At 44.7% G+C, this 19,213-nt stretch overlaps 2 protein-coding genes across 5 annotated transcripts; one reads left to right on the top strand and one right to left on the bottom strand.

Annotated features, from left to right (window-relative positions):
- Window positions 1-526: 526 nt before the first annotated feature.
- Window positions 527-1,480, bottom strand: LOC132242087 (olfactory receptor 51G2-like). Its single transcript, XM_059711002.1, has one exon. It carries the CDS (start codon window positions 1,478-1,480, stop codon window positions 527-529), a length of 954 nt encoding a protein of 317 aa, XP_059566985.1.
- An 8,324-nt stretch (window positions 1,481-9,804) lies between these two features.
- TRIM21 (tripartite motif containing 21) lies at window positions 9,805-17,290 on the top strand. 4 transcript variants are annotated; one of them, XM_059708679.1, is made up of 7 exons: window positions 10,184-10,289; window positions 11,072-11,526; window positions 11,953-12,054; window positions 13,566-13,790; window positions 15,403-15,425; window positions 16,104-16,204; window positions 16,499-17,290. In XM_059708679.1, the coding sequence occupies exons 2-7, from the start codon at window positions 11,119-11,121 to the stop codon at window positions 17,044-17,046; spliced, it is 1,407 nt and encodes a 468-aa protein (XP_059564662.1). In that variant the 5' UTR covers window positions 10,184-10,289; window positions 11,072-11,118; the 3' UTR covers window positions 17,047-17,290. The 4 variants fall into 4 exon arrangements, with proteins under 4 accessions (XP_059564664.1, XP_059564662.1, XP_059564661.1 ...); XM_059708678.1 differs by having other exon boundaries at window positions 10,187-10,289; window positions 11,953-12,048; window positions 13,560-13,790; XM_059708681.1 differs by lacking the exons at window positions 10,184-10,289; window positions 15,403-15,425 and adding an exon at window positions 9,805-9,904 and having other exon boundaries at window positions 11,953-12,048; window positions 13,560-13,790; window positions 16,081-16,204.
- Window positions 17,291-19,213: the final 1,923 nt, after the last annotated feature.

Raw genomic sequence — 19,213 nt, 5'->3', positions numbered from 1 at the left:
CCATGTTGTCCTATGAGTTTCCCACCACCCACTCCCCTTTTCTACTTCTTGATATGTGAGATGGTTTATATTAAATTTGGAAGAAGAAGGCCAGTGTTAAGGTAAATATAGTCTATTTATACATAATAGAAATACAGTTCTTCCTTAGGCTTAAAAATTAAATGTTCGTGGGGCGGGGGTGGTAATCCAGGTGGAAAAGGAGAGAGGTACCTGCACAAAAAGATATGCACATGCATCCTCACAGTTAGTGCGGTTAAGTCCCCCTGGCAAGGAGAAGTTACAGTATATAGGAGTCTGAAATAGTTCAGCTCTAATCAGATAGAGCAATGAGAAGATTATCAAAATGATACTTTGATGTACTTTCCAATGGTCTCAGTCCCCAAAAACTATAATTATAGAAACTGATCGTGCCACACAAAGGCCTCAGCAGTTGGAGCTGATTCATTAAAAACCCCTAAAATTTAAATCTTCACAACTAATGCTCCTCCACCCCAAGGCCTGGGTTGACCTGGGTCCTTTTGCTGTTCTAGGAGACATCAACCCTTTTTTCCTGGAAGCGCTTTAGGAGGCCCTGGCGGATCTGCTTAGACTTGATGCAGTAAACGATGGGGTTCATGAAGGGTGGGACCAAGAAGTGCAGGTTAGCCATGAGCACTGCCAGAGCAGGGTAGCCATGCTTCTCTACTCGGTGCAACACAGATAGCCCCAATTTGGGCAAATAAAAGATGAGAACAATGCAGAGGTGTGAGACACACGTGTTGAGTGCCTTGAGACGTTCCCCAGGTGATGCAAGACCTAGCACGGTCCTTAGGATCAGCGTGTAGGAGAGGACAATGAGGCAGGAGTCAAGGCCCAGTGAGAGGAGTATCGAGACCAGGCCAACCAAGCTGTTGATCTGGGTGTCTGAGCAGGCCAGTCCTACAAGATCACAGTGCAGGCAGTAGCAGTGAGAGAGTACACTGATCCGGGGAAAGAGCAGATGCCGCAGGAGCATGGGTCCTGGGAGGTTGAGCACAACAGCCCTCACCAGGATGGCAGCCCCCACTTTGGCCATGGCTGAGTGGGTAAGAATTGTGGCATAGTGCAGAGGGTCTCGGATGGCAACAATACGATCAAAGGCCATGGCCAGCAGGACACCAGATTCCACATAGGTGAAGGCATGGATGAAGAACATCTGTGCAGCACAGAGATCAAAGGGCAGCTCACGAGCACCCAGCCAGAAGAGCCGCACCATAGTTGGGAAGGTGGAGGCACAGAGGCCCAGATCTGAGGCTGCCAACATGGACAAGAAGATGTACATGGGTTGTTGTAAGGCTGGGTCTGTGCGGATCAGGAAGAGGATGATACTGTTGCCCAGGATGGAAACCACACAGATAAGGTTGATGGGGATAGAAACCCAATGATGAGAAGCTTCCAGGCCTGGAAAGCCAGTGAGGAGGAAGGTAGAATGACCATAAGTGCTGGTGTTGCAGGAGAACATCATGATTCCAGGAAGGGATTGTGCACCCTACAAGTAAGAGGCAGTCATTCATTTGATCATCACTTATAAAGTCCCTAAGTGTGGGCTGCAAAAGAAGAGCTGCTCCATAACCCTTTCTTAGTCCATGAAAGAAACCTCATTCCTCTTAGGAGCTCCATTCCCTTCCATTTGCTGGCTAGTTTAATATTATCTTTGAATAAGTAGTATTGAGTCAATTTTATGAGTTGATCTATACTTATTAGTTCAGCTACTCAATACCTATCTTCTCTTTTGCCTAAACAACCTCTTTTATTCACTTAAGCAATACCCAAAAGCCTATCTCTTCAAAGTGTCTTCTCAGATGAAATAATTAGTGGCTCGGTGGTTGAGTGTCAACCTGTGAACCAGGAGGTCACAGTTCAATTCTCAGTCAGGGCACATGCCCAGATTGTGGGCTCAGTCCCCAGTGTGGAGTATGCAGGAAGCAGCCAATCAATGATTCTCTCTCATGATTGATGTTTCTATCTCTCTCTCCCTCTCCCTTCCTCTGAAATCAATAAAAATATTTTTTAAAAATAAAAAAGGAGAATAATATTCTTAGAGACAGGTTTTCCACAGTTTGATATACATGTTAACAAATATTTCAGAAAGGATACTCAAACAAATGGTGTATTTTTAAAACCATCTTCTGTGGAGACTGGTTGGTTTTTCTTCTGGTGCCATTATGCAACCAACATTTTCTGTATTTCTTTTCTGGAAATGCTTTGGGGCACCTAACAGGCTCTTTGAATGTCAATGGTGACACATTTCTCTCCTGTGAAGATGGGTTGGATTAGGAAAAGTAATCAAGAGTTCTTCAAAGCTAAGTCTGGTAAACTCAAATGCACTCATTTTTGTTAAACTCTCTCTTCCTCAATCCCACATCCACGTCATCGGCTGCTTAAAGCTTGCATATTTTCTGCTGACTCTGCCTCTGAGACAGTTCTGTGGACACATTTAATTTGAAGGCACCTTCCTCTTACACATTTCTTTTTCATCCCTTTTACCATAAAAGCTGTTGTGACAGCCCCAAGTACTCTGTGACATTCCCAAGTACTTTGAAGTTCTCCTCAGTGTGGGCAGAACGGTGAGGCTGGCAGGTCTCGAGGACACCACCTTAAGAGTGGAGCAGGGAAGCATGAGCTCCAGTACCCCGAGGGTTAATGTTAAGCAAGGAACCGAGAATGTGTACTGCAAGCTCATCTGTTTCCATAGCAGAGTTAGGCTGCAGTCTCCACAAGTTCTCTCTTCATCGACAGGACTGCATCTCCATTTGTCTTCTAAGTATCTTCACATTGATTTGCACTGTAAATTAAATGTCTTACAGAACCACAAACTGTAATTCCCCTATTTTCTCCCCAAAGTTCACCTTCCAATACCTCCCAGGTTTTGTTTCCTTTCCTGTTATCCATGAAATTTCCAGGGGAAACACACACACACACACACACACACACACACACACACACACACACTTAGTATCTCTTTTCACTCTGTAACATATTCCCCATATCTATATTTGAAATATCCCCTCCTTTCACATCCCAGTTAACTAATGTAGCCAAAGTCACCATCATGTCCCTAGATAGTATAACAGCCTCTTAAACTGTCCTACTTTTGTCATTTTGGTCACTCTTTATTGTTCTAAATTTATCATCCAAATTTCCATTTGAATCATGATCAGACTACTTGAGAAAAGGAAAGTGTGGACATTTAAATGAACATGTGCATAGGGAGGAAACGCAGTGATCAGGTTTGTTGTAGGAAGATGTCTCCTATAATATCTTTGTTAAATAACTCTCACGGGTCCCTGAGGCTGCAGGATCAAGTCTGAGTGAGATCATTAAACCAGGCCCATAAGGGGAAGGACCTTATCCATCCTACATTGCTAACCTACTCAGTTACCTCTCTCCTAAGCATTATAAACACTATTCAGAAGACATTTTTCTACTCATCAAATTTACCATATTTGATAATTCTTAAAATATCTCTTTTGTTGAAATACAAAATACATGCAGAAATGCCTGCATATTATAACTGTAAAGCTTGATGAATGAATTACCTCAAAGCAACAAGCACTCAGATTAAGAAACAAAATATTGTCAGCCCCAGGGAACTCCTGTGACCCCTTCCAGTTACCCCCTCCTCTCAGGGTTAACCATCATCTGGACTTCTAATACCACAGATTAATTTTGCCTATTTCAATCATGTAGGATATACTCTTTTTTATCTGCCTTCCTTCAAATTTACGTCTGTTTGTTGAAGAAATGAATATATGATTTTATTATTTTTACCAGCACTATCTTACTAAACTGACTTTCTGTTATGTGTCAAGCACAGTACTAGGAAATGACAGAGAGCAAAGAAAACTCACATAAGCCAGGAATACCCTAAAGTCGTGCGCTTGTTTGTTCCATTATGAGTGTGTACAATTTCACCGATTGGTGTCTGATAATGATTATTGATGATATGGATAGCTTTTATCATTTATTGACCTTGTGGTAGCCTCTGCGTAGGGATGTTACCTACTCTCTTCACAATAAGGAACTGAGTCCCAGGTTGAATAACTTGGTACAAACCAAACATCTGGTAAGTGAGTGATCCTGATCTCAGTTCAGCACTGATTCTCAAGGCCATGTGCCAGCAGACAGCTTATGAAACTTCTCCCAAACTGTCAGGCCAGAGCCCAAATGGAAAGGCTTTTTCTCTGGATACAACTTAGTCCACACAAAAAAGCACTGGTTGTCATTCCACATAGCATCACAGAGTTTTGTACAAAGCTTCTGTGAAATGACAGCAGAGAGAAATGACAACCACAGGCCACAATCCCTCCTGAACAAGTGCCTTCTCCAGCAGTTGGCAACTTGGACAGTCCCTGTCTCCATGGCTCCTGGAGATCCCCACGTCACTGTGCTGGAGTTAAAGCCGACTTTCTGTACTTAAAAGCAAACAAACAAACAAACAAACATTTTGTCATGTCCTTTGCTTTCTGATGTTTCTTCGGGGTTTTAAGTTTATTTTCTCCAGAAATTAAGGTATTTGTTTTTTATAAATGCTCTCTACCTATTGCTTACTCAATCTGCTAACCCTGTGGGATATTTTCCCATTTTCTGATGAGAAAATTGAGGCTCAGGGAGGCCAAATAACTTTCCCAACGTAATGAAGCTAGGTGATTAGAGCTAGGATTTAAATCCCACCTGGCCTAAAAACAAACGCTATTGGCTTAATTGCTTCATACTAGTATAAGAAAAGGCGATTCTGGACCTTCGTGGCTATTAGATCCTTTGCCATCAAGAACATTTGAAGGCCAGTTTTTTTTCTCCCCTTTCTCCAGCCCCATGTCCCTCTAAAGTAGATGCAGTGTTTTGAGACCAGAGTGAGGTCACCTGCTGAAAGAAGTAGTTCCCAGGACCAGTCCCTTCATCCTCCAGCCAGGCCTCCACCTCCATCACTCCCAGTTTTTCCAAAAATTCCACACAGGTTGTAACTTGTCCTCCAGATGCAATGGCCAAGTTACCTTCCACAACTCATCTTTACCCAAGACCCAAGAATGCTGCAGTGTCTGATAAAAGGGAAAAGGCATCCTCCTCCCCCTGTTCTAATGCTGCAGGGGTAAGAAGAAGTTCAGCAAAGTGTTGTGTTTTTGCCATGTTTAAAAATAATAATAAAAGGACAATAATACTGACCTCACAGAATGGTGTGAACATGGGAAAGACTACAAACTGTTTAGCACACAGTAGGCATTTATGAAAATGTGATGATAAGCAGAGATACCCTAGGGTTTCACATCCATTATCTCATGAAATCTCCCTCCTTCCCAAGTCTGTGAGTGGCATCATCTCCTTTCTTTAGATGAGGAAATAGAGCCTGAGAGGTGTGGGAATCTGTCGATGGCCACATTAAGAGTAAACATAAGGGGCCAGCATCAAGTACAGTTCATTTGACTCCAAAGCCCATGTGTCTGTCCATTCCTCAGCACTCTCATCTCTAAAATCTTTAATGATAATACTTGTCTCTTGAGATCATTATAAAGATTAAATGAGAATACATGCAAAGCATTAGAATAGTGCCTGGCACAGAATAAGCAATTAATGAATGTTAACTATTATGGGTTGTTTTAGTATTTACTACTTTATGAGGTGGGTATAATTATCATTTCCATTTTGCATATGGAAAAACTAAAGTACCAAGTAGTTGTATAACTTGCCTAAGATCGTGAAGTAAGAAAGTAGATGAGCCAGCGTTCAAATCTAAGCAGTCTAACATTTTGCATATGGAAAAACTAAAGTACCAAGTAGTTGTATAACTTGCCTAAGATCGTGAAGTAAGAAAGTAGATGAGCCAGCGTTCAAATCTAAGCAGTCTAACTCCAGAGCCCACATTCTTCAGCACTGTGTCATGTTGCTTCTTTCTGCTAGCTGTGATGATTACTAATATCATTCATGCTTAAAATTTTTATCCCCAAAGAAGATGAACTACAATTACAGATTTATGCACTCTCATTGACCACCCCTACCTCCTCCCTCACCTCTTATATGCATCAATCCTTGAACTTTCCCATTGAAAAGTTCTAAGATTATCAGGATCCATGTGCTTATTGGCCATCCCTACTTTTCATAGTGCATGAGTTTAATATAGACTCATGGCTTAAGAAAATCTTCCCCCTAACAAAAAATAAAATCTCCTAGAGACCAAAGGAGAAATGTGATAAACCTACACCTGCAAAGAAAAACAATGAGAGGAAGAAATAGAGAGGGAGGAAGAAAGAGACAGAGAATCAATGCAGAGCAGACCCTTCTAAGGGTGTGGGGAAAATTAAACCACACTCTCTGCCTCTCTACCATCTATTCATCCAGGTCCCAGAAGACCATGAATAGTGCAAAGGCTGTGTCTTTCTCTGATCAGAGAAGTCTGTCCCCAAGTGGTTCATGGCCAAACTAAGAGCCATCTAAGAGTAATACCTAGCTTAGAGAAGGTTGGAGACCCTTCTCCCACAAGAGGATTTCCATGGCAACCAGACATTAGTCTCTGGTACTCAAGAGGATATTAGGCTGTAAGTCTCTGGACTTGCCAACGGAGTCTTGAGACTGAAGAAGCCCCATGCCTGGGGCTAAGAGAAATTACAGAGAAGTAGGCACTGGCACAGCAGCCTTAGCCTAGCAAAGATTGTCAAGAGCTGGGGACCTAAGGTTTCCCCAAGCTCGTGATGCTGTTAAACATCAGCTCTTTCCAAATTCTGCCAGCACTAGCCGGTTTGGCTCAGTGGATAGAGCACCAGCCTATGGACCAAAGGGTCCCGGGTTCAATACTGGTCAAGGGCACGTACCTTGGTTTTAGGCTCCTGCTTGGCCCAGCCCTGGTCGGGTTCCTGCAGAAGGCCATTAATCAATATGTTTCTCTCTTTCTTCCACTCTCCCTAACACTCAATGGAAAAAATATCCTAGGGTGAAAATTAACAAAACAAAAAACAAACAAAACAAAAAAATTCTGCCAATGAGATATTAGGCAACATAGCCAAAGAGGAATGCATGATTGCTCTAAACATGGGGAGTATGTCAGAAAGGAGAGAATTTCTCTAACTTTATGCCTATACCTAGGGGATGAAGGTTGTTGAAAACTTAGCTCTAATGCTGCTCTGCTTAGAAATAAGCTTAGCATAATCCTGTCTAGGTCAGACATCTGCATCTGGGCAGTCAAAAACTGTCTGGAGGGTCTCCACCTCCCCAGAAACAACTCAGATCCATTTCACCTCCAGCTGCTTTCTAGCTGTTTGAAGCTTTTATGTTCTAGGGATGAGTGGGGTCATGTGAAGAAGCGTTCAGTGCTGCCCAGAAGGAGGAACGCTGATGTAGGTTGGTGGTGCAAGGCCTCGGTGTGCAGTCTCCCCATCGCAAGCCCAGCTTTGATACTCCAGGCCCAGCACTCACCATAGCTGCAGAGCTTGTGTCTCCTCTCATCTATCTGTCCGTTTGTGAAATGCATTTCTTGCTGTGTCAATAAAGACCAGAATGTTATAATCCTCCTGACAAGAGTTAGGGAAATAACAGGTCTGCTGGGATCCCGGTGCAAAGCCAAGAGATTTTCAGAGTTGAATTTACTGAACCCCCTGAGTCCTGGGCCAGGCAGCTCTGGGACTTGGAAGGAAGCATCAGGTGGTAACATCCTGATGATTTTTCATAGAGGGCGCCAGAAGAATACTAAGGTTTCCTGTCCTGAGCACCTGCTCTTCCCAAAAGGTCAGCCCCATGAGTTGCCTGGTGACAAACAGAGGCAGGTGGAGACCAAGAGGATGGTTAGGGACTGGGACACACTCAGTCCTTCTGGAGCAAGAGACAGTGAGGCATTTCAATTTCTCAAGAGAATAAGCCTAAGATTTTTCCAAATTCTGCCAAAGAGAAATCAGGCAACATAGCCAAAGAGGTATGCCTGAGTGCTTTAAACATGGGGAGCATGTCAGAGAGGAGACAAGTTCTCTAACCTTATGCCTACACCTAGGGGATGACGGTGGTGTAAAATAAACCTATGATGATGAAGTACTGTCTCTCCCTTTCTCTGCTAGTGTTAACCCTTGGAAATCATTCATCAAGCATGATGTAATGAAAAAGCTGAGATATATTTCTAGATCTGTCACTTACCAACTGTGATAATAAGCAAATTACTTTAACCCCTTGGGCCTTTTATGCTTCACTTGTGAACTGAGAATAATGGTTATTTCATGGGAACATTGTTAGAATTATAATATAATGTGAGAGCACTCAGAAAAGGACTTGAAACATCATAGATTCTCCATACGTACTCCCTTTCCTTTCAAATAGGGACTGAGAACAGGCTTCAGTAGTCTGAACTCCTCTACATTGTCCATCCACATGTCATGCTTCCCACTCATAGTCAGAGTTTGGGGATTTTTAACTAAACTTTTTATTTGGAAATAAATTTAGATTCACAGAACAGTTTCAAAGATAGCATAAAAAGTTTCTGTCTATTCTCCAGCCAGCTTCCTTAATGTTAATATAAACATGGTACATCTGTCAAAACTAAGGAATTACTGATGGTCCATTACTAGTAACTACAGTCCAGGTTTCCTTTGTATTTCATCAGTTTTTCCATTAGTGCCTGTTTCTTAATCTGGGATTCAATGCAGGGTACCACGTCACATCTGTTTAGAATGGTGGTTGCAGGGGCTGGGGAGAGGGAGGAATGGGCAATCATTGTTTAATGGAGACAGAGTTTTGGTTTGGCAAGATGAAAAAAGTTCTGTAGATGGATGGTGGGGATGGTTGCACAGCAATGTGAATGTATTTAATGCCACTGGATTACACACCTAAAAATAGTTAACGTGGTAAATTTTATGTTATGGGTATTTAGCACAATCTTTAAAATAATAATAATAACGAAATAATCTAAGAAAATCCCTAGCTCAGTGACAAGAACACAGTTGGTGCTCAATCACTGTCAATTCCCTTCTAAACGCTCCCTGGTGCAGCGGTTCTCAACCTGTGGGTCGCGACCCCTTTGGGGGTCGAACGACCCTTTCACAGGGGTTGCCTAAGACCATTGGAAAACACATATATAATTACATATTGTTTCTGTGATTAATCACTATGCTTTAAGTACGTTCAATTTGTAACGATGAAATTGGGGGTCACCACAACCTGAGGAACTGTATTAAAGGGTCGTGGCATTAGGAAGGTTGAGAACCACTGCCCTGGTGTGATACACGCCTTGAGGTCCTGCACAATAAATCTCTTATGCCCTGATGTTAAAAGAATAACAAGTGCTGGGAAAAGGAATTGTTTCTGAAAGTAGGAAGCAGATGGTGGCAAGTGAGGGCGCACTCCGGGCGCTCTTCTCTCCCACCAAGCCTCCTTAAGAGGGCACAGCACGTGGGCACAGCACGTCGGGGTGGGCTGAAGGCTCCTCCATCTAGTTAGTGATTCTCAACCTTCTGGCCCTTTAAATACCGTTCCTCATGTTGTGACCCAATCATAAAATTATTTTCATTGCTACTTCATAACTGTAATGTTGCTACTGTTATGAATCGTAATGTAAATATCTGATATGCAGGATGGTCTTAAGCGACCCACAGGTTGAGAAACGCTGATAGATGTTCTACTGTATTGGATAGTGAGGACACGGGAAGGGGCACAAAGCAGGAAGCAAAGGCAGCGAGCTTTCACTCTGACCCAGCCTCCAAGCAGCGCCAGCCCAGGCGTATGCAGCTTCCGAGCCCAGCGGCTATCAACTCCACCGCGGCTCGCCCTTCTCCCGCCTCGCCCGCCCCTTGGGTTTCCTCTCCTCCTCTCGCTCCTCCCCCTCTCTCCCCTGGCCCGCCTCCCTTAGACTTGTCTCTTACAGAAAATCGAAAGTGGAACAGAAAGCCGGCTGCCGCCCCCTGAGTGCCCGGAAAAGGTGAGTGAACAGGCTGGCCCTAGGTACCCCTGCCCAGGTCTGAAGATCCCCTTTCTTCCAGTTCCCACCCTAGAGCCTTGGGGGTCAGTCTCCCCCTCTCCGCAGCAGGTCTTCCTGGGAGGAGGCTGGGCTGTGAACGTGACTTCCAAGTAACGTGGAAGGAGCTCGGGCTGCCCTGCTGCCGGCACCTGAGCTGGGACAAGGGCCAGCTAAAGCTGGGGGTGGGGGCGGGGGAGAAAAACAGAACGGAAGCCGGAAACCCAGCTGGAGGGTGGTCCCGAGGAGTCCAGTGTGGGGGAGGTCTGCGATCCTGCGTCTCTCATCCCCGCCTCTAGCCCTGGCCCGTGTGGCTCGCTGGTTGGAGCATAGTCCCGTGCACTGAAAGGTTGGTGGCCCAAAAGGTTGTGGGTTCGATCCCCCGAACGGGCGCCTATGGATGGCACCCGATCCCCAGACATTGGGCTCGCTCTCTCTCTCAAAAAAAGTACTCCTTGCCGAAACCGGTTTGGCTCAGTGGATAGAGCGTCGGCCTGCGGACTGAGAGGTCCCAGGTTCGATTCCGGTCAAGGGCATGTACCTGGGTTGCGGGCACATCCCCAGTAGGAGATGTGCAGGAGGCGGCTGATCGATGTTTCTCTCTCATCGATGTTTCTAACTCTCTATCTCTCTCCCTTCCTCTCTGTAAAAAATCAATAAAATATATTTTTTTTATAAAAAGTACTCCTCTGGAAGAGAGAGGGCCAGGGTTAGGATGGAGGAGATGAAAACAGCTGCCAAGTTCAGAGTAGCTGAGAGAAGAGCCCAGGGTATGCTGATTTTATATATACACACACACACACAGATACACATATATATTTAAAAGAATATATAAGAATAGCCCCGCCCAGTGTAGCTCAGTTGGTTGGAGTGTCCTCCCGTACACCAAAGGTTGTGGGTTCAATTCTGGGCAGGGCACATACCTAGGTTGAGGGTTGGGACTCAGTTACCCCCTTCTGTCTGACTGAATCATCCAGACTATGGAGGAAAAGGTCTTGCTATTCAGGTTAATGTTCTTGTCTTGTTTTAACCCCTCCAGTTCACTCTCCCTCATATCTTTCTTTGAGTTGTTTTGTTTTCCTCACACACCCTTTCTCGTCTTCTCCCTAACTTTTCTCCTCCCCCTACTAGGTCGCCTCAAGATCTCCACCGTGCTGCTTACTAGGAATATCTACGCCATGGCCTCAGCAAAGCCCTTGGCCATGATGTGGGAGGAGGTCACATGCCCCATCTGCCTGGATCCCACAGTGGAGCCTGTGAGCATTGAATGTGGCCACAGCTTCTGCCATGAATGCATCTCTCAGGTCGCCAAAGCTGGGGGCGGCGCCTGTCCTGTGTGCAGGAAGCAATTCCTGCTCAAGAATTTCCGGCCCAATCTCCAGCTAGCCAATATGGTGGACAACCTAAGGGAAATCAGCCAAAATGCTAAGGAGGGCACACAGAAGGAGCAATGTGGGGTGCATGGAGAGAGACTTCTCCTGTTCTGTGAGAGAGATGAGAAGGCTCTTTGCCTGGTGTGTTCCCAGTCTCGGAAACACCGTGACCATCCTGTGGTCCCGCTTGAGGAGGCTGCCCAGGAGTACCAGGTGAGGTCTTGGCACGGAGGCATGAACAGATAGAAAGGAGATGGGATGGGAGAGAGTCCCCTGTAGAGGTGGGGGACTGGAGAAAGGGAGAGCGTTCCCCACCTTTTTGTCTAATTTAAGGCTCATCAGAACCTTCTTATTCCCAGGAGCAGGGAAGATGCTCTGGGAAAATGCTGCAAAGATCTTGTTTCCTTGTGGTTTCCTGGTTAATCAGGAATGAGTACTGCCCCCACCCCTGCCACCCGAACAGTGTGGCGCTTTCTTAAGAAACATGAGGCTTTTTCCAAAAAATGTCACAAAAATTTGAACCCCAATAGGACTCTAGTCCTCCCTCCTTTTCTGCCCTCAGGCTTTTCTGAGAACCCATATGATCCCCCACCTCCTTCTTGGTCTGGTTGGACATTACCCTGATATCTTTCTCTGCAGGAGAAGCTCCAGGTGGCATTAAAGAAACTGAGAAAAGAGCAAGAATTGGCTGAGAAGTTGGAAATGGATGTTGTAACGAAGAGAGCAGCCTGGAAGGCAAGAGTCACATTCCCCAAAGGCATCTTAGATCAAAAGCCTAGACAGGGTCCAGGGTCCTAGCCTCAAGAAGACCCTAACCATATCACTGCCTGTCTGAACAGTGATAAGGTCAGCGTATGTCACTCTTCAAGAACCAGCAGTCCTCTAGGCTTCCTGGTAGAGGGAAATAAACAGCATGGAGCTCAAAGAGAGCTCCCAATCAGACACAAAAATTGAGAGTCTTAAGAGATGCTGAGGAAAAAGCCATACCCTAAAGTTCCTGCCCAGTCTTAGGGGTTGACCACACCAATGCCTTAGCATCTGGGACAGAGCTATCCCAGGAGAGAGACGGATACGCCTGTCAGGAAATGACAGGGGCTGTGAGGAACAGACTTGGAACCACCAAGGCCTGAGGTAGGAAAACCAGTCTGACCAGGTGATTGCCTGACTGTGTCCAGATCACTGGTCCAAAGTAAAATGAGGAACTAAAGCTTATTCTGCACTGGTGATACGGAGGTGAGGCGGGTCAGGAGTGGAGTGGAAGGAACTCGTGGCCAATAGATACCAAAAGAGGAAGATTTAGGAAGTAGGGAGGGTGAATCAAGCTGTGGTGGCAGAAGGGGTCATCTTGTGTCATTGCTAACCCTCTAGTCCAGCGGTTCTCAACCTGTGGGTCACGACCCCTTTGGAAGTTGAACGACCCTTTCATAGGGGTCTCCTAAGACCATTGGAAAACACATGTATAATTACATATTGTTTTTGTGATTAATCACTATGCTTTAAGTATGTTCAATTTGTAACATTGAAATTGGGGGTCACTACAACATGAGGAACTGTATTAAAGGGTCGCGGCGTTAGGAAGGTTGAGAACCACTGCTCTAGTCACTAATACAAGAGGGCGAGCGAAGTACAGCACAAAGACTTTCTTGCCCCAGGACTTAAGAATTGGTGTTGTGGACCTGTATTTGTGAGGTTTGAGTGGGGACAGGTGTTACTCCTCAGTAACACTGAGATGTGAAGATAAAAGGACACATTTGAGTGCTGGTTGGGTTTTAAAAGAAGTTGAGGAGAGTCTCTGATTCCGTGGGCTGATGCAGCTGTTATTCTAGGGCAGTGATGGCAAACCTTTTGAGCTTGGCGTGTCAGCATTTTGAAAAACCCTAACTTAACTCTGGTGCCGTGTCACATATAGAAATTTTTTGATATTTGCAACCATAGTAAAACAAAGATGTATATTTTTGATATTTATTTTATATATTTAAATGCCATTTAACAAAGAAAAATCAACCAAAAAAATGAGTTCTCGTGTCACCTCTGACACGCGTGTCATAGGTTCACCATCACTGTTCTAAGGCAACTGCTGTGTGTGTGTGTGTGTGTGTGTGTGTGTGTGTGTGTGTTTCTTCCCGGACAGAGCCAGAGTGGTGAGTCGACAGGCAGTAGAAGTGGGTATGGACACCTCAATTCTCCAAGCTTGGGAGGTTTTGATTTTTAAAAAACCCACCTCTCTCTTTCCAATGACACCAAAGGAGAAGGTTGAGACACACAAATTGAGGATCCACACAGAGTTTGAGCAGCAGAAAAATTTCCTGGCTGAAGAGAAACAGAGGCAACTGCAGAAGCTAGAGAAGGAAGAGAGGGAACAGCTGAGAATCCTGGGGGAGACGGAGGCCAAGCTGGCCCGGCGCTGCCAGGCCTTGCAGGAGCTGGTCTCCGAGCTGGAGAGGAGAAGCCGGGGCTCGGAGCTGGAGCTGCTGCAGGTGAGACGGGAGAGGCTCCCACTGTGCTCTCAAGGAGGAACCGAACAAAAGCCAGAGCTCCCTGGGGCTACCGTCAGAGCAATCAGAAACCTGGTCCCTGGAATTTTTTTTTTTTTAATAAAACAAACTGGAATTCAGACCCACGAGTGGTTTGCATTCAAGGCATGGAAAGATACAGACTTAGGAGGGAGTAATCCATGCAGCAATTTTTTTAAATGAACGTCTCTGATAACTGCCTGCTCTAACATGCGCCAGGTTCATGACCTTGAGAAAGGTCCTTAATCAGGTTTCTCATATGTTAAATGGATATTGTATTACATTTCTCAAAGAATTTTTGTGAGAATTAAATGAGAATCCACCAAGGCTTTTTGATGAATATCTGGCCATGGGAAAGTTTTCCTAAAAACTAAAAATATTGAACTGAAAATTAAGAGACAGTAGCCCAGCCCCAGCCCTGTCACCAGTCCTCTCTACCACTCTAGGTTAAGTCATTTTTTCCTTTCCTGGACCTAATTTATCCATTTGTGAAAAATAAGGGAAAGGAGATGGACTAAGAAACAAGAATTCCCCAAACTTGGGTCATAATTGTGTCTCCTTTATACTTTCTGCTACTTCTGTGAACTACCTAAGTGATCTTAACATGTTATTTTTCTTTAAATTGTCTCACACTTTTGCCAGAATAAATTTAGTTTAAAAGGAAATTTGTCCTAACTAATAATAGGCAAGAAATCATGTTGATGTTGTTGCTGATATTTTCTCTATTTCATAAGAATAACTGCGTATTCTTAAATAGCACATATTACATGCCAGGCATTGAATCCCTCCTGACATTGTGAGGAGGTGGTTCTATTGTTCCATTTTCTAGAGGGGAACACTAAGGCACAGAGATGTTAAGAGAGTTAGTGAGAGACAAAAGCTAAGTAACTTGACCCAGTTCACCCGAGTAGTATGAGAAAGAGCTAAGATTAAAAGAAGTACGTAACTTTTTTTTAAGTCATCATTGTATATGCTATTTAAAATTATCTCATATCCACCAGTGATTTGTTTGCCAACCTTCTAATGCACTTTTGGAGCACTGAGGAGCCTGCCAGGACCAGATACAGGCTCCCAACCTCAGCAACAGAATATTCTCAGGTGATTTGATTTCACATACGTGAGGGAGCACCATTAACGACAGCACAGGACAGAGCTTTAACCAGCCTTTTCTCTCCAAACAACTCAAGCCCACAAATGAGACAGAGCAGTTTCTGTGCATCCTGACTTGGCTATTCTTTCCCTGTGACTGTCTCTGGGCTTCCACCAGGTGGAGCTATTTGCTTCTTTCCACCCTCGCCACCCACTTCCTCTCCCCAAGAATCTAGTCTAACTTGTTTGATCGTCTTCTTGGCTATAGGTTACATATGGTTATATGTGGGTTTCTGGTTACCCACGAGCATCCACACATCCCTCTGTTCCAAGCTGGTCAGAGATGTCTTTCGGGCCATGGCCCAGAGGAACTGGACAGAGCAGTGTCCTAAGGACCTCAGGGTGGCATCGCATCACCCACGGGACTGACGTCTCAGTCGTTCAACCAGTGATTCTGGAACTTACTCTCTGTCTCTTTTCTCCTCAGGACGTGAAAAGTGTCCTGGAAAGGTAAGGAGAGGTTTTCTTTGTTGGAGGAAGGGGTGGCAGGAGGTGTATTCACCTGCATTAATGATTATTGAGTTAGAGAAACATGCACTGCAGTCTTCCCCATGCACCTTCCTATTCTCAGAGATACAATCCTCCATGAAATATTTTCTGGTCTCCCAGGGCTAATTCTTGGGCATCTCAGTTGGTGAGTTGTCCCAAGTAATTGGACTGTGACATCTTCACAAAGTGAAGCCCTGACAAACAGGGAAATTCTGGGAGGTTGTGGGTCGACAGGCTGATGGGACTTCTTTTAAAAACTAACTAGCCGCACACCTCCCAGAAAGAGCCATGAGTAGGACCCACGGCATGGATGAGGCTCCTTGACGTTCCTTAGAAAATGATTTCGTGTAGATCCCTGCCTGTAAAATGAAGCCGGAAGTGCTTGTGTGGTGACCTCGGGCTTGGAGAGGAGATACGGACTGTGCTCGTGCTCCAGAGGCCCATGTGATGGGGGGGCCTGGATAGGGTGTAAATCCTGCCTCCTTTGGTCTCTCACCCCCAGGGATTCTAATATAACAGGTGTTTATAAATTTGTGTTTAATTAAGTTATCAATCATCTACAAGAGAGGTTATCGCATTGGGGCTCGGGGAGGGTGGGGGAGGAGTTGAAGATGAGGTGTCTAACTCTGTTTTCCCCAGGAGTGAATCCTGGAAACTGGGAGAGCTGGACATCACCTCCCCAGACCTGAGGACTGTGTGCCTTGTGCCAGGGCTGAAGAGCATGCTGAGGATGTGTGGAGGTGAGCAAGCTCCAGGAGTGCAGAACCGGCCTATGAACAGCAGCGGGATGACGAGAGTGTGACTAGGTCCAGGGTCGGGGAGAGATGTCGGGTCAAAGCAGGTGGGGCAGGAACAGAGCTAGGGAAAGTGGTTCCCTCAATAGTCCGGACAAGGGCTGGAGCTGGCTTGGCTGGGGGGTCATTTCCTCACACAGTGATGTTCAGGCTCACCCCATCATCCCCCTGACCACAGAGACAGGGTTAGTTACTCCCCACACACACTCTCCCGGCCTAACTGTGGTCCTCTCTCTGCAGTACACATCACTCTGGATCCACACACAGCCAATCCGTGGCTTATCATTTCAGAGGACAAGAGACAAGTGAGGCTTGGAGACACCCAGCAGAAGGTGCCTGAAAAAGAGGAGAGATTTGATACTTATCCTATGGTCCTGGGTGCCCAGTGCTTCAACTCTGGAAAACGTTACTGGGAGGTAGATGTGACGGGAAAGGAGTCCTGGGACCTGGGTGTTTGTAGAGACTCTGTGCAGAGGAAGGGGCATTTTATACTCAGCCCCATGAATGGCTTCTGGACAATTTGGCTGTGGAAGAAAGAAAAATATGAGGCTGGCACCTGCCCGCAGACTCCACTCCACCTCTCGGTGCCTCCATGCCAAATTGGGATCTTCCTGGACTATGAGGCCCGTACTGTCTCCTTCTACAACATCACTGACCACGGCTCACTCATCTACACCTTCTCACAATGTGCCTTCACTGGGCCCCTACGGCCTTTCTTCAATCCTGGTTTTGATGATGGTGGAAGAAACTCAGCCCCTCTGACCCTCTGTCCTCTGAGGATGGCATGATAGGGAGCCACTGACTGTTGATGGCTCTCTCTGGACACTAACACCTCCTTTGTTGACTCCCCCTCCTCAGCCACTCATCCTGTCTTATTTCCCGATGACCTCCGAACTGCCTTTGTCTCTGCAGAGGTGTCGGGATACCAGCAAGTCAGGTTTGACAAGGAGGTCACTGATCATCTATGTCAAGTGATCTTCAACCTCAGTATTCCTGCCCTAGATTGCTTATGATTCCCTCTCCAAAAGAAACTACTTATATTTGGTCCAAACTCATCTGGATCAACCAAAACATGTTCTGCCATCTGCATACCCATTCTCACCATTATCTCCCAACCGTATCTTGATAATGGAGTTTGTTAAAGGGCACATCAATCTAAATCAGTGGTTCTCAACCTTCCTAATGCCGCGACCCTTTAATACAGTTCCTCATGTTGTGGTGACCCCCAACCATAAAGTTATTTTCGTTGCTACTTCATAACTGTAAATTTTGCTACTGTTATGAATCGTAATGTAAATATCTGATATGCAGGATGTATTTTCATTGTTACAAATTGAACATAAAGCATAGTGATTAATCACAAAAACATTATGTTTTCCGATGGTCTTAGGCGACCCCTGTGGAAGGGTCATTCGATCCCCAAAGGGGTCGCAACCCACAGGTTAAGAACTGCTGATCTAAATGAAAGTTGTGATGGATTTTTGATGTGTCCACTTGGTCAGGTTCTAAGCACCCTGTTTTTCAATCAAACTCTAATCTACATGTTGCTATGAAGGTGTTTGGTAGATGTCATTAAAGTCCATAATCATTTGACTGTAAATAAGGGAAATTGCCCTAGATGAGCTGAGTGGGTCTGATTCAATCAGGTGAGACACCAACAGCAGAACCAAGCCTTCCCTGGAGAAGACATTCCACCTATGAAGAGCAGCTTAAGCTCATGCCCAAGAGTTCCAGCCTTGCCCTTCCTAATGGCCTGCCCTGCAGATTTAGAACTTGCCTTGCCACCCCCCATAATTGCCTAAGTGAATCCCTTGCAATAAATCTCAATATTTATCACTTACTAGTTCTGCTTCTCCGGTGGAACCCTGATTGGTATGAAGGCCAGGACTAAGATGACAGCACCACCTAGTGACAGCCAACACTTTTTTGAGTTTAAACTTTTAAGGTGGGAATGAAGCTCTGTACCTGAGCATAATAGGCTATGAGAGAGCCATTATCCTTCCAGAAAATCTGGTTCCTTATCTAAAATAGAATTCGCAGATGTGCCCTTAGAACATCTGCTAAATTTCATAAAAAATTCAGATACTCTAAAAAATGTTGGTGACCTTGAATAGAGTTTATTGACAAAAAAGAAAAAAAAGTTTCTATCTTAATCACTGAATAGAAAGGATAAAAAGAACAGAATTCTCAGGCAAGATGACATCATTACTGGAGCTAAATCAATATAAGTTGGCAAAATCAACCAGTGCCTTGATTGATAAGCCAGAAGAAGGATATGGAATGCCTTACCAGTCTATTCATTTGCCATGTGATTTCAGTAACATTTCTTCCTTGCTCTGGGTATCTCTCTTACCACCTTAATCTAAAGTTGGAATGTAAAAAAATCAAAATAAATGAACAAAACAGAAACAGACTCATAGATACAAAGAATAACCAGGGTTGCCAGACAGGAGGAGGTTGGGAGGAAAGGTGAAAGAGGTAAAGGGATTAAGAAGTGCAAATTGCCAGTTATAAAAATAGTCACGGGGATGTAAAATGCAGCCTAGAGAATATGTTGTATCGCAAATCAGTGAGCTGGACAAGACACCTTAATTAGCCAATTAATAGGAGCCATCTTTATTGTGTGCAGGTTCAGAGCAGATTACCTCTCAAATTCTGAACAAACACAGGAGGGAGTATTTCCTTTATATATCTTCCTAGTTCTTTGTGTAAGTTATTTTTGTAGACAGCGTGTAACCTTGAGTACATAGCATATCTATACAAACACCTATAACCTTGAGTATCATATCTATACAGGCACCTGGCATCAATATCAGCATATCAGTTAGATGGCTAGCTTGCAAATTCAGACAATTAAGTTTATCTTTTCTATTCAAGCAAAAAACAAAGTTGTTTTACATCTAAAAATAACAGAGTTGACCTACAGAATAAGAGACTAAGAATAACAGAGTAGTT

This window comes from Myotis daubentonii, chromosome 9 (assembly GCF_963259705.1).
Source record: "Myotis daubentonii chromosome 9, mMyoDau2.1, whole genome shotgun sequence".
Classification (NCBI taxonomy): domain Eukaryota; kingdom Metazoa; phylum Chordata; class Mammalia; order Chiroptera; family Vespertilionidae; genus Myotis; species Myotis daubentonii.
This window is presented reverse-complemented; position numbering and strand designations above follow the sequence as displayed.

Bases quoted from the DNA above. Each gene is read 5' to 3' on its own strand.
- LOC132242087 (XM_059711002.1), bottom strand. From the start codon at position 1,480: ATGTTCTCCTGCAACACCAGCACTTATGGTCATTCTACCTTCCTCCTC.
- TRIM21 (XM_059708681.1), top strand. From the start codon at position 11,119: ATGGCCTCAGCAAAGCCCTTGGCCATGATGTGGGAGGAGGTCACATGC. The intron at 11,527-11,952 runs GTGAGGTCTTGG...CTTTCTCTGCAG, and splicing joins AGGCTGCCCAGGAGTACCAG to GAGAAGCTCCAGGTGGCATT. The intron at 16,205-16,498 runs GTGAGCAAGCTC...CTCTCTCTGCAG, and splicing joins CATGCTGAGGATGTGTGGAG to TACACATCACTCTGGATCCA.